Source organism: Cololabis saira, chromosome 6 (genome assembly GCF_033807715.1).
Source record: "Cololabis saira isolate AMF1-May2022 chromosome 6, fColSai1.1, whole genome shotgun sequence".
NCBI classification, from domain to species: Eukaryota; Metazoa; Chordata; class Actinopteri; order Beloniformes; family Belonidae; genus Cololabis; species Cololabis saira.
The window spans coordinates 33,608,938-33,624,564 of NC_084592.1; the positions used below are offsets into that span (position 1 = coordinate 33,608,938).

General features: G+C 39.4%; 1 protein-coding gene across 1 annotated transcript in view; it reads right to left on the reverse strand.

Moving 5' to 3' along the window:
- Positions 1-1,283: 1,283 nt before the first annotated feature.
- Positions 1,284-15,627, reverse strand: part of wnt10a (wingless-type MMTV integration site family, member 10a) — a 31,637-nt gene continuing 17,293 nt past the window's right edge. The window contains exon 4 of the mRNA XM_061723980.1: positions 1,284-5,375. Within this exon, the coding sequence (XP_061579964.1) occupies positions 4,848-5,375 (528 nt within the window). The 3' untranslated portion in view covers positions 1,284-4,847. The remainder of the gene's footprint in view (positions 5,376-15,627) is intronic.

The window sequence follows — 15,627 nt, forward strand, 5'->3', positions numbered from 1 at the left end:
CCCGAGAGAGAAATGGGCGGACTCTAGCTATGTTCTTAAGGTGTTAAAAACCTATTTTTTGGAAAATAATAATACTATAAACCCAATAAATCTAGACAGAATCAAGAGAATCAGAAGGTTTATGCATGCACACACCATCTTTTGGGTCCGGACCGTGTGCATTTTGTATGTTTGCTTTGTAGTTTATTAAAATATTTTTTTTAGGAAGGTGATGGGGCCGAAAACATATTTTTTAATATTTTGAGACTTCATATTTTTCACTTCATGACATAATTGTTAAAACATTTAAAATAAAAAATGAAACACTTAATCAAGGTGTCAGTCCCCCCAGATGCACATAGACAAAATATGAAGGAGAAGTGTTAAAACAAATGTTTCCACTTCAAGAAGGATTTCTGTATCATAAATTATATCTGGCGGTCTGAGAGATGGCTATGGCACTTGTGTGTGTGGGAGGGGGGGTTGGTCGGTTCTAAAAGAGGTTGTAGTTTATTTTATTGCAACCTTTAATTTTTTGCAGCGTCTTGTATTCGTTCAATTGTTCAATATGTGTGTGTCTGGTTGGAAGCTGTGTATGTGTGTGAGAAATTATAAACCAAAGGGGGACCCGGCAGAAAAAGTCTGGGAACCACTGAGCTACCCAAAGAAAATTCAATAATAGTGCTAAATGGAAAGACACACAAACTGAGCAGCAGTGATGAACACCAACAAGAGCAGTTAAGCCAAAATGTAATTTCTCTGAGGAAATCAGAGCTAACTAGCAGCACCTAGTTAGCTTGACTCGGTAGAGGTGTTCTTAGCGAGGTAAACAGCAGAACTGAAGGATGACCGCGATGATGGCTGTATTTAAGTGTGGGCAGGGCCTCCCACAAGTCATCATTTTTCATTTGCCTAAAGGCGTGATTAGAGGTGTCTTCAGTCAGGGACACGCAAGGGCGTGATATCCCATACTACATGTGTTGTTCTGAGTGAATTGAATGAAAGAGAACTTTGTTTTCCCTAAATCTATTGATATTTTCTGCTTTATTCACATAATTACTGTCTCTGGTGTCACAATAAGTCACAAGATTGACGAATGTCATATCTTGACCTTATTGGACTTATCAGAGCTCTCCCAGTGCCCTTCAAAAATGAGAAAATAATATAGGAAATTATCCTTCAATATAACATGCAAAAGAATATTTGTTTTGTTTTGATGGATTACTGGTGGATAATTTTCCAAATCTCACCTCATCTTATATATTACTCATCACGTAAAAGTTGCTTTTATTATCATGGTCTGTCTTTATTGTCTTACAAATATTAAGTTATCCACAAAAATAAAATAACTTAGATAATAACCATATTAAAACATACAAATACGAACATACAATACACTTAACACAAGAAAAAAGGCATATTGCTGATATCTTCCCGGAGATTTCCTGGACACAGTTCAGTATGTGCAAACTACTTATCAGAATCAAAATGATCAGTTGCACTGGAAATATAATCCCAGACCTGTTTTTTTTATCTTCTTCTGCTTTCAACAAGGAAACTTGAAATAAATTACACTGATAAGAAGCCTTTCTCATACAAGTTTCTTGTGACCAAATAAGGTCGTATGATTGGACATTGGCAGATCCATAACATTCTTCTTTATATACTTTGAAGATGACTTCAGAATATTCCTGTTGTACATATCAAAGAATTGTGAAAAGGGTGAGCGTGGACATATAACAAGAAGCTTACAGTGTTGCACAGAACACGTTGCATCACGAAACAGGAAACACTTTGATTGATGTCACTTTAGGATGTTTATATTGCGTGCAACTGGAGCTTGTTCATGTGCGCTCAGTTTCCTGAGGCATTTAAATGTTATTGATGGCCTTTGTGCAGTATTACTCATTAATATTTACAGTCTTTTTCAGATCAGATGAAAAGTGAACTTGTGAATTGAGCATCTACTGTGCACTGATGGTCCTTTTTATGTCACGTGTCACATCACACAAGACCACACATGTCATGTGAGCAATAACTTAATTCAGGAACATGTATCTGTGGTGTGTTGTGTTAAGGGTGTGAAAATAGTGGTACAAGCTTGTGTCTCAGTGGTTTCTCAAAACAGTGAATCTTGCACGGATACAAAATATGATGCTACTGTGTATCAGTGGTTTCTATTTTTACTTAGTCTCAAACTGATTTAAGCTTATTTCACATCCTCCATTTCATAGAATAAGATTTTTTAAGGAAACATCACTTACAATCTGAGCTTCAGATCGCTGTCTTATCTGACTTTAATTTCAGTCACTGCTCCTAATAAAAACTTGGACTACTGATGTAACCATGTCAATTAATCAGTCCTGTCAAATCTGTGCGTTTATGTTCAACACATATTTTTTCCTTATTGAAATGAGTGCCTTTGTTCTTTACGGGAAGTCTTTAAAGGATTTTTTGTTACACTTTTCTACTAACAACGTACTCATATCTACAAACATGATCTGCTGTACAGTGGCAAGAAAATATCATGTGAACCTTGAGGAAATAACTGGTTTTCTACATGACTTTTCAATGAAATTGTATCTGTTTTTCATCTAAGTCCCAGTTATAGACAAAGACAATGTGTTTAAGCCAATAACACACTGATAGTTTAACTTGTTGCGTCTTGTGTCTGATGACATCCATTAAATATTCACAATGTTGGCAGAAATAGTAAGTGAAGTCAGAATAATTATTTCAATGAAAGTTATTTGGGGTCAGTAGTTTGTACACTTGGAGTTCAACTGTGGTTTCTAACTTCTTTGATTGATAGAAGGCACCCAAACCTCACAGGTTTGGTCTAGAAGCAGCTGCTGATGTGAACCATGCCTCGCAAAATGAGATCTGTGGAGAGATACAACTGAGAGTAGCTGATCTGCATAACCCTGGAAGAGGATACAAAATAATCTCAAAGCATTTAAGCATCCACCAGTCCACATTTTGCTATAATTGTCTATAAACCGAGAGAGCTTAGACTCTTTCTAGACGTGGGTGCCCCGTCAAGATGACTCCACAGGTTCAATGCAGAATATTCAAAAATGTATAGAAGAGGTCTACCACAAAAAAGTCATTGAACATGTATCCACATGGGAGAACAACATGGACAAATGTGCTCATCACCAAAATAATAAATAAAACTAAACTAAAAAAAACATCATTGTCTGCCTGTAGTTTGCCAAAGGACATTTGGGTGACTTGCAATAACTCTAAGAAAATATTTTGAGGAATAATAAAACAAAGATTAAATCATTCCAGGAGCATCATTTTCTGCAAAGAAAAACTGCAGTCTGTCATTAAATAAAAAAAAAGATTAGGTAATATACATTACAGTCATTCCAGCATTGAGGGGAAAATACATTTTAATAAATAAAGTTTATCAAAGCAAACTACAAGATATTGTCAGGGTGGCAATGGCTTCTGAAAAGGTAAATCTGCTTTTTGGAGAGTCCCAGCCAGAGCCCAACCCTTAGAGATGCTGTGGAATGACCTGTCATAGGAGGCTCGGCCAGTGATAAACTCCAAGGGTTCGCTCATTTTCTCCCTTCAGGAATGTAACTATTTGAAGAGTTTGCCAAATAAAGACACAAGATGTTATATGTATTTGTTACCCGTTATCATTTAAGCATATTGTATTTGCCAATTACTGTGACTTAGATGCAGATCAGATCAGTTTTAATGGTAATGAAGAAAACCAGTTAATTCCAAGGCGTTCACATACTCTTCATCAATACTGTATTCAATATGCAACATGATAGCTGTTATAATTAAATACATTAAAATATATTTGTAATTGCTCTTGAACGCTCCTTTGGCAGGAGGGTTCAGCCTGGCCCTGCTCAAGGTTTCTTCCCTCCGAAAGGGGAGTTTTTCCTTGCCACTGTTTGGTTTAAGGCTTTTCTACAACTAGGGGAGTTTTTACCTGCCATTGCTTATGTAATAATTGCTTGGGGGTCATGTTCTGGGTCTCTGGAAAGCGCCTAAAGACAACAGTTGTAATAGACACTATATAAATAACATTGAATTGAAATTGAATTGAACGAGACCCAACAATTATAAATGCTCAAATATTGTATTATCCATCCATCCATCATCCATACCCGCTTCGACCTACTGTATTTAGGGTCATGAGAATCTGCTGGAGCCTATCCCAGCACTTTTCGGATGTCAGGCGGGGCAACATCCAGTCCATCGCAGATATTGTATTATGTTTCAAATCCTGTGTGTAAAGTTCTACATTTGTCTTTGTCTTTGGTAGATGGAGGATATTGCAAATGCTGTCTAACATGGTTGGATTTATGCTGTATTGTAATTCATGGCATTAATGCTCAAGACACTTCTATTTGACATATGACCTGAATCCAATATTTAAGTATCATGCAGATTTGACTTTGCTGTGGCTATAAAGCAATTTCATTTTCTTTCTCTTTGCAATTTAATGCTTACTTTCAAGTTCCTCTTTGCTCACTTGAATATAGTGTAGCTGTACATAAGATTTTTTTTTCCTTTTTTCTTTTCTTTTTTTCTATTAGGTCTGATACAACTATGTTCCTCAGTCTCAAGTGGAAGGCATCCTGTACATGCCTCTGAGTTGTGGCAGCTTTAGACGTATCCTGCATGTGAACACTCATTACCGGCATACAAATCTATCTTTCTGCTGGCTCAACTGCTTTACACTCTGTCCTTGTAAATGGTTTCTGCAAAGAAAAACTGCAGTCCACCGCCATAATAAAATGTAGGACATGTATATTACAGTTATTCCACCATTAAGGTATTAGTCTGTCTCTTATCAGCTCAATGTCTCTTTTTCTTTCTTTGATGTTGTAGTTTCTTCATTTACAGACACTGACCCATTCTGTTATCCTGCACTCTTCACAGACCACATAGCAGCACCAGTGAAACTTGCAGTTGCAACGTTCGCTTCGTGTCTGCTGAAGAATGTTGTGGCCCCTCCCGCAGCACAGGCTCTTACAGTTGTCCATGCCGGGGCTGGTTTTGTTACAGATCCGGCCCTGCGTTCCCGCTGAGTCCGAGCCCAGGTCCCGCTCACAAAAATCTGGTGACTTTTCAAAATACACTAATTCGTTGATGCTGGGCCGCCGCCGATGCGTATGGTGATGGTTGTGGTGATGATGGTGATGGTGGGGATGGTTGTGGTGGTTATAATGGTTATGGTGGGAGTGGTCCAGTTGTCCAGTGTTCCGGTTGTGAGCCTTGATGAGTGTGGCGGCGTGGAACCGCTCTTTGAGGATTGAGCCCACCACTCGGAACTCGGGCGTGACCTGCCAACAGGTCTTCAGCTGGCAGCTCCCCGACGTTCCGTGGCACTTGCATTTCCTTCTCATGTGGTCAAGCACCACCTGCAAGACACACAGATGGGACAGACAGACCAAAATAGAGAGTGGGATGCAAGGAGGAAGCAGGCAAAGGTGAGGGGGTGAAAAGAGGGAAGAAGGAAAATGAGGATTAATTACTCTCTTGATTGCTGGTTGCATCTGAAATGTAACTTATGCCAGAGCTTGTGATGCTTTTTCATTTACGAAATAATAAATAATAAACACTTAAGAAATATAGGGTTCACTTTGAATCTAGGTGGTCTGGCTCTGAGTATGTTGTTAAATGTGCTGATATCAAATAACACGATGGATGCAGGTATTACCCAAACAAACAGAACCTTCATTAGTCATTGCTTGGCATCAAGAAATGACGCCAAGCAGGACCCACATGTAGTAACACATTTGGAATCAGGGCCTTGTAGTATTTACATATTTTGTCTTGATAGTTTAATGTTGGCCATTGGGACCATTGCAAATCAAAAATAAGGGTTTTATATCAAACTAAGCTCAGTGTATTGCAGGCGGTGACATATTGTGCAAAAATGCTACACTACCTACAATTTATTTCTTGCAAGAAGTATAAAATAATGTTTTTGGTGACCTTTTTGACCATTTGCATGATCACAAAACATTTTTAAACCATGGTCAACATTCCATTCATTGGTGCACAGACACAAACACACACATATACAGAGACAAATCCAGACATGGCTTGAGCCTTGTCCATCTCATTCATGCATATACATGTCTATGTGTGTGTGTGTGTGAGAGAGAGAGAGAGAGAGAGAGAGAGAGAGAGAGAGAGAGAGAGAAAGAGAGAGAGAGAGAGAGGATCTATGTGTTGGTGTGCATTTATCAGTCAGCACCACTCCTAAACTTTAAGATCCAATTACAAACAGGAACATTAGGCCACCCAGAGTACTGACAGATGCTACTGTCGCCACCCGTATGAACACACACACACGCAGACACACACACACCCACACATACATGTTCATGCACAACTGTGGCTCGATAATATAGATTACATTATCACCCCCCTTTGGGTGTGAATTAATTGAAAGCAAGGGGAAAATGGAACTGCATGTGCCGGACAGTACATGTTTGTTTGTATCTGGTGTGTTTGTAGGTGCCTGTAAAGACATGACTGTGTTTAAAATTGACACGTAGAGGAATACCTTTCCTGTTTAGAAATTATGAACCTATTCCCATGGTGTCAAATGTTGCTATTCTGTCAAAGCACTGGAAATTCTGACATACACACAAGGCATCTGTTGGCATCAGTTTCTAATGCATCGCCCCACAGCAATATCAGATTGTGGCAGCAAATACTGCAAACATCATTGTGCAATGTTAATTTATGAACCAGCCTGAATGCCATCATAAGGTGCCAGAAAGGGTGTTGGAGGAAAGCCAGAGGTGTGAGAAAAAGTATACTCAAGATCTAAGCTATGTATAACCTTTTGGTGTGGATCATTTTCTACAGGGGAGCCTATGCAAATACATTACATGTAGTTGAAAAAAAACCTTTCAGTAAAAGCTTGGTTAGAATAAAAAAATAAAAATAAACATTTTGGTTCAGTTGAATCCTGCATACCAGGACAAAAAAAGCCACGCTATTTCATTCCAAAGACTATATTCACACACTTATCACTTTAAAATTAATTGTTATGATTGTTTTTAAATTTGCTTTGTATCAGCTGGACTAATTTCAAATGAGTTGATTTGACATTTGTCATGATTTGGTGCTATATAAATAAAGCTGAATTGAATTCAGTAAAGTAACTTGTGAACATCTTAATAGCGTAAATACATTGGAGCTATAATATCAAACTTAAATTGATAAATATAAAATGTAATACTGTAGCTGGCTCATCACTAACTGAGATTTTCCAGTGGTTCCATGAAGCCCAAGTGGTTGAGTATGTTGCCCATGCACAAAGTCTTCAGCTCTCATTGCTCTCACCGGTTTGAATCCTGTCTTGTGCTACCGTGCTGCATCCCACCCCCCTGTCCTCACTGACACTCTACAAAAAAGTCCACTCAGTGCGAGTAAGGGGGCGTGGTCCAGTGGGAAAGTGACGTCAATGCATACCCTCTATAGTATAGAGAATACTGTTGTTTTACATTGTTTACTCAAATAGGTAATAACTCAATACAACAACAAATCGCTGGAGACAGCTCCAATGGTTAAAGCAGGACAATGATATGGGGTTTCTCATGTGCAATAAATACAAGGATTTTTATCTATTTATTTATTGTTTTGCTTGTGCTTCTGATCTTAGTTTTGCCATGACAGTGGATAAGATACCAATTAAAATTAAAGCTGGAAGCAGCGATGAACGGGCCCTTGCACCCTTGTGCACGTTCAGGCTGCAGTGGAAGCGCTTGTATGACTTGCATGTAGATTCTTCAGGCCTGGACATTTAGCGGATGACACCACCCACGAGTCTTTATGTCAAACCATTCAAAAGTTATTGTAGAAAATAGGAACTATCAAATATTGACCAATCAGATGAAGGGGCGGGGCTAATTCAGGCCAATGAAGGTCAAGTAATCAATAGCGATGATGACACCACCCACATGTCTTTATCACAACCCGTTCAAAAGTTATAGCAGAAAATAGGGACTATCAAATATGGACCAATCAGATGAAGGGGGGGCGTGCTTTTTTGCGTCTATCGTCGCCACAGTAACGCTTTTGACTGAGAAAAGTAATGCGCGTCGTCGCAGGATGGAGACGCACTCCACTCATTTTAGATGTTTTCGAATTGCTCAAACTGAAAGTTTACGCTGCCACTCAGTGGGCGTAACCCGCTGTGAAGTCGCATCTGTGACGTCATGCGCATTCCCTCTATAGCACAACAACAAACACATTACATATCTATTTAAAAAATAACGAGGTCAAATTCACAGCAAAATGAAAAATATATTTTAATACTACAGCTAAAGTCATAAGTAATCAGTCCCACTCAATAAAAAGATAAGAAATGTATTAGCCTATAGGATAAGCTCGACAACATTGCCCAAGTGTCTTGGGGTTACTGTACAACCATCATTAAAAATATGTTTTGATGGGCCGCTGGGTGGCACAGTGATTTAAGCAAGCTGGGTTCTCTCCTCGAGTTTAGTTTGGGGAAGAGTGTTGATGTGGTAACTTCGTTGCTGCTAACGTTAGCTGTGGCTGCGCTCACGACCGGTTGCTTTGCGTTTATGTGGCTAAACTTGAGCTGCTTTGGTGGTGAGCAAAGTCCCATTCACTGGAACGACAACTTTCACATGCTCCTCCATTCTCACTTCTCTTCTCTGCTACTCACTGTTCCTCCCCTCATGCCTGTCCAGCTACAATGGGAGCCTACCAGCGTAGCTAAACACACCCGAACACAGGGACAGCCAATCAATGCCCACTGCAAGGTTGGACTGACCATCGTTTTCCGCCCAGAACAACTCAAGCACAAACACAGATTTCAAAATAAAGGCAACTCACAAACAAACAAAGTAAATTTAGAGATTAAAAAATAGATTAAGCGATTGAAAAACATAACACACTAAATATGCTTGTAATTAATTAATGCAATTAACGCGCTAATTTGACACCCCTAAGTATAAGACTACAATTTGCCATGATAACAGCTGCACTCTCATGGTTGCTAATAAATAGGTCACAAAATATATGACTCACGGAAGATGATCCACCATGCTAAGCATCCATTATCATTACAGAAATACAGATTTTTCATACTTGCAGATAGAAGATTGTAAGAACTACACCTACACTTTTTTTTTCTTCATTTTTGCAACCTTGTATGTTTTGCTTCCAACATTTTAGGTTAAAAGAAAGTGTTTGATGAGGGCAGGTTTTAGATAAACTGAGTTCTAATGTTATTAAGAGTGTTGAAAGGTAAGTTTAAAGGACCTGTGATTGGTGGCACAGACATACTAGAGGCTGTAAAACTTTTCTGTAAACAACATCATACAGAATAATTTCATTCAGCAGTTGCACTGTAGTTCAAATTGCATATTTTGGTTAATGTTTTACATAGAGGCAAAGGCAACCCTAGAATCACAAATGTACTGGTCTAAAACACAGCAAAGTCTGTAATTATGAAACGCTCCAGCCCACTTAAACCTTAAAGAGACAAACTGACCATTCATAATTGCATCCACATTGCTACTGTTTGATGAAACATTCACAACAAGATAAGGGTTTCAAAGAGTCTTATATAAACCAAAACAGCTGCTGTGTTATTTCTAAATTAAATTGGATGTAGTATACATTTTTTCAGCATATCTGAAAAGGTTCATATTGCTGGATTCATATTGGTACTGCAGCAGAACAACTTACATAAAGAAAAATGAGCATTTCAAGTATTCTCATTAACCTATTATCTTCAGAATCAATTCACAGGTGCACAGGATTCCTGTCCGTCATTTCTCAATCTCATAGTGTAGAAAATTCAGTCTCCCAACACAGGCACTTTGAGTAGTTAAACTGTGTCAAAATAACTTCTATGTCAAAGTCATGATGATTCACAGTCACAGGACTAAAAACTAGTTTCAACATTAAGTTACTGGAAAAGGTATAAACCCCCAAAGCAATGATTTCCAAATTCAGAATTGAAATCCCTCAAAAAGATCCAAAGGACCTTTTGAGCCCTATGACGGTGACAAGAGTGAATACGATCATGTTTGTCAGGACAGAATGCTTATGTTCATGTGAAAAGTCAGAGAACCATCAAGAAGCCATAGGTGTGTATTTTTTATTTGCAGAATGTGCATGAGCCAAATGGAAAATGTAACACAGCAGTTCATTGAGATTTTTTAAATGTTTATAATTAAAGTGTGTTTCATCCAACAAACTAAAGATAATTTTTTATGAAAGTCTAAAGACAGTCATCTAAACTTTAGTTTGAAAAAGAAGAAATCTTCAACTGCAGAGGAGTGGAGTGGGTTAACCCTGGGTCTCACCAGGTGCTGAATCCTTGTCAGCCACAGTGGATCACTGTCAATCTAATCAATTATAACTGTCTCACTACAACCAATGTGATCTGTTTTCAGAGGTATCACAGAAATGACTCTCTGCTCTGCTCAGCTAAAGATACATAATGAGACTGTTTTGGCATTAAGTTAAAACCACATCAGTTTATAAGTATGGCACAGAGAATCTGTTAAACTGCAAAATAAAACTACTACTACTACTACCACTACTACTACTACTACTACCAGCCGACTTTGACTCAACATCTGTATCAACAATACGTTTACCTGTGGAGGCCACAAGTGAACAAGAGATTTTAGCCAAGAAGCCAAATAGCACATTTGATTGGACACGACCAATCATTTTCATTAGGATAATAGCAGAAAGGACAAAACATAGTCACAAACCTCAACGTTTTCTGGAGTGGAAGGTAACTGTTACCAAGTGATTCTCACATGCTAATCTGTTTCAATCAAAGTTGTACTCTCACAAATCCAACTGAACCTGAAATTATGCTAAGGACAGAGCAAAACGTGCAGTGCAGTGGGAACAAAGGCAAGGCAAGTTTACTTGAATAGCACATTTCATGTACAAGACATTTCAAAGCGCTTTACAGAAAAGATTTTAAACGAAATGCATTAAAAGTTAGACTTTAAAGGCAGAAATTAAAGACAGAGAGATAAATTAAAAAGAATTAAACAAATGAGATGCAATGAATAAAGGTTGCAATGCATTATGGTGGATTACTGAAATGCAGCAGCACATAAAAGGTTTTCAACCTTGACTTAAAGCAAATGAGAGTTTTGGCAGCCCTGATGCATTCTGGGAGTGTGTTGCACAGGTGAGGAGCATAAAACCTGAACGCTGCCTCACCATGTTTGGTTCTAACTCTGGGCACAGAAAGTAGGCGTGACCCTGACGACCTGAGGGTTCTGGTTGGTTCATCATGGACCAGGAGATCAGAGATGTATTTTGGCCGAAGACCATTCAGAGATTTATAAACAAACAGCAGGATTTTAAATTTTTTTTTTGGGACTGACAGGAAGCCAGTGTAAAGATTTAAAAATGAAGTTATATGGGCCACTCTCTTGGTTTTAGTGTTTTGAACTAACTGCAGCTGTTTGATGGATTTTTTTTTGGGTGACCCCTGAGAACAGCATTACAGTAGTCCAGTCTACTGAAGATAAAAGCGTGGATGAGTTTTTCTAAGTCCTCCTGAGACATCAGTCCTTTAATCCTCAATATTTCCTTTAGGTATAAGAAGGAATAAGATGTCTTCACTACTGTCTTCATATGGCTGTTAAAATTCAGGTCTGACATTTGGGACATTTGTTTTTTTTTTATGATTATGAGCAAGTGAGGGAATATAGATGTTAAACAACAGAGGCCCCAGGATTTAACCTTGAGGAACTCCACATGTTATTTCTGTTAGCTCTAATTTGTAGTCACCTCAAAAGACAACATTGTCCCTGTGTTTTAGATAGGACTCCAACCAGGCACATACTGTATGAGAAAGTCCCACCCAGTCCTTTAACCAGTCTATCAAGATGTTATGGTTGACTTTGTCCAATGCAGCACTCCAGTAAGATCCAGTTAGATCAAGACTGAAATGTTGCCACTATCAGTATTGGAGCGGATATACCTGTCTCAGTGCTGTGATGTGGCCAAAAACCTGACTGGAAGACATCAAAACATGAATTTAGTCATTTAGTGTCATGAGGTTATACAGCTGTTAAAAAAAGAGCTTTTTATATGATTTTACTAAGAAAGGTTGGATATGGGCCTATAGCGGTTCATAAGTGACCTGTCTAGCCTATTCTTTTTTTAAATGTGGCTTAATAACAGCTGGTTTTAGGGACTGAATACTTGAAAGCAGAGACATATTTACAATTTCTAGAAGCTCTGAGGCCATACAATGTGCAACACTCTTTAAAAACCCTGCTGGCAAAGAATCAAGGTAGCAAGTGTTGGAATTCAAGTGATGTATGGTGTCGTCCAGGTTCTTTTGAGTAATTGGACCAAATTGTGTTTCTCTCAGTGGACACAGAGGCAGTGCATATCCTGCATCTAGCATAGGAACACTGACTGGCTGTCTTATTTTCTGAATTTTGTCAGTAAAGAAAGAAAGTCTCATAGCAGACACAGTTGGATAGGACCATTTATACCCAAGGATCTCCCTACTTGGGGACGGAAGTGTGTATGGGAGATGAAATGACTTGCTTTGACATGGAGAGTCCTTTGTTAGAGCCGAGGCAAATATCTGATGGTACCATCAATAAATATTTGGCTGTTCATTGAAAAAAAACCCAGATCAACCACTTTATATTTTAAGATATTACAAGTTTATAATTCATTATTTTTAAAACGACAACATAGTATAGAAATAGAAACTATAGCCCCTTTCACACAGCCAGTTCGAGGCGGGAACGTTGCGCCTTTAAGCCGCCTCGCTGTTCTGTGTGAAAGTCACGGAGGCGGAATGGGGGGGCCAAGTGGCCCCACCAATAAGCCGGCAGCGGAGGTAGTCACAGAGCCGTCACAGAGACGAAACGGGGTCTGTGTGAATGACACAGCCGGCATGCCGCTGACATGACGGTCGGACTGACGCTGTCGTCACGCCTCTGATTGCGGAACGCCGGCATGCTGTGTGAATTTACAGACGGGAGCGGCGTTATGCCGGCGTTGTATGGTTCTGTGTGAACCAACAAAGGCGGCGTATTGGCAGGACTTCTTTACACCAATATTGCGGAATCTCTGTGTGAAAGGGGCTTTTGAGAGGTATCCAGGGACGTTTTACCTTTTATGAGAATTTGTGAAACCAACGAAAAGAAAATGCTGAATCATAAAAAAGGTGTTTTATTCTGTTAGGTTTACTACTTTCCACTACTAAGGTCCACACTTGAATAGTGAGACATGCAGAGGTTTTTTTCCACCCTTTTTAATTAACATTTAAATTGCACTAACTTTAAAATGTACAAATTTGCCATTCGTCATCAAAGAAATAACAGTTTTTAGTTTTTTAAGCATGTACTCGATCATGAAACTCCTTGGTAATGTGTTGCTTATCCTGCATTATGAAGTTGCAAGCTCCCAATAACTCTGCTCTTAAGTTAAATCTGCTTTAAGGGTTCACAAATATTGCTTAGTCATGTCGATGAAAGTTAACCAGGTAAACTGGGAAGCTGTCTACTCCAGTCTGGCAGTATAACATGTAAAAAGTATGGAGCTAGAACAGTCTCATAATTCACAAATGCACAGGACAAGTTTTACAAATGCACGGACCGATTTGCAAATACACACACCGTTTCACACGTGCACAGGACAAGTTTTACAAATGCACAGACCGATTTGCAAATACACACACAGTTTCACACGTGCACAGAACAATTCACACGTGCGTAGGACAAGATACACAAATGTATTTTTGATGCACACACAAATATAACCTGATTTACACATGTTTTTTTGTCTGTGAGCTGCGCTGGATTTGTGTGTGAGTTTTGAGACTCTCCTGACGTGACAAGATCCACACGTAGGTTTTTTTTAACACGGAAGGATCTGCAACCAATCAGATTAAAGGGGCAGATACACCTGCTGTTTGAGCTGCGTTAGCCTGGTTTGTCGGGCTGATCAACCAGAGCCGTCAGGAGACTGCACTCCAAGTCCTGCCGATGCAGCAACTGATGATGAAAAACAGCGGAGATTTTTATATATTTGCTCCGTTTGGTTTCACGAAGTATTACTGTCCCGCTGATTCATCTCAGAACCAGACAGACCAGCAGAGAGCTGCTGCGCTGCCTGGCGGGGACGAGCAGCGGCCAGGTGGAGCAGCACGCGCATGTCAGGAGATTAATTTACCCAAATATCTGGAGTAACGTCGGTATCAGTCGACTGATAACCGAAGAACCTCTGTATCAGCTCAGATGTTTGATGATCGGTGGACTAAACCCCGACCAGCATCATCACCGCATCTTCCCATGCATGACTCTATCTGCACCGGGAATGTGTTGATCTGCCACCGCTGTTTTGACACACGTTTGTCTCTGTGTGGTGGCGATGTCACATCATAAATGTGAGGATAACAGCTGCTTGTTTCTGACCTCCGTGTCTGGTCCCTGGTCAGCTGGTCTGACCGGGACCAGCGCCACCCACGGCCAGAGCCAGAACGAGACTGCAGCAATATTCACCCCCGTCAACAGGCTTGTTCTCCTGAAAGACACCTGTAGTTCAAATATATATATCTCCGCTGTTTCTCATCAGCTGCTGCATCGGCAGGACTTGGAGTGCAGTCTCCTGACGGCTCTGGTTGATCAGCCCGACAAACCAGCGCTAACGCAGCTCAAACAGCAGGTGTATCCGCCCCTTTAATCTGATTGGTTGCAGATCCTTCCGTGTTAAAAAAAACCTACGTGTGGATCTTGTCACGTCAGGAGAGTCTCAAAACTCACACACAAATCCAGCGCAGCTCACAGACAAAAAAACATGTGTAAATCAGGTTATATTTGTGTGTGCATCAAAAATACATTTGTGTATCTTGTCCTACGCACGTGTGAATTGTTCTGTGCACGTGTGAAACTGTGTGTGTATTTGCAAATCGGTCTGTGCATTTGTAAAACTTGTCCTGTGCACGTGTGAAACGGTGTGTGTATTTGCAAATCGGTCCGTGCATTTGTAAAACTTGTCCTGTGCATTTGTGAATTATGAGACTGTTCTAGCTCCATAAAAAAGACCCTACCAAACTAGGAGTATTAGTCAAGAACATTTAGCACAAATTAAATCAAAGTCGTGTTAAACAATTGCACATTTTTTCTCGAAATTCTGTTTTCAAATTTTAATAAAAAGGCTGTAGGCTTCATTGCCACTAGACTTCAGTCCCCGTGAACCACTGTGAAGAAGGCTGATCAGTGTGTGAACAAATTATGTTTTCTAGCAAAATCATCCAGCAAAAATATGGAATTAATGCCAACATGCAGTGGAGTTGATCTGATGGATCTTTGTGGCCCAAGACCTTCTGTACACCTTCTGTACATCTTTAAATACAAAACACATCTGCATGTGGCCCTTCACATGCCCTAAAGTCTTTGTCAATTTTGTGTAACAACTGAAAAGATCCAAACTGTTATGTCATCTCAATTAAATATTGTTCTAAAGAAACATGATTTATTGAATTTAAGGATGAAAATCTTTTAATATACACTTGGATTTACAAGAAACATGCACTACAGATATGTAATTGCTCTAAAGTCAATTTTGGTCCATAGTTAGAACAAACATCTGGCAAATTTTAATGGACTTTGT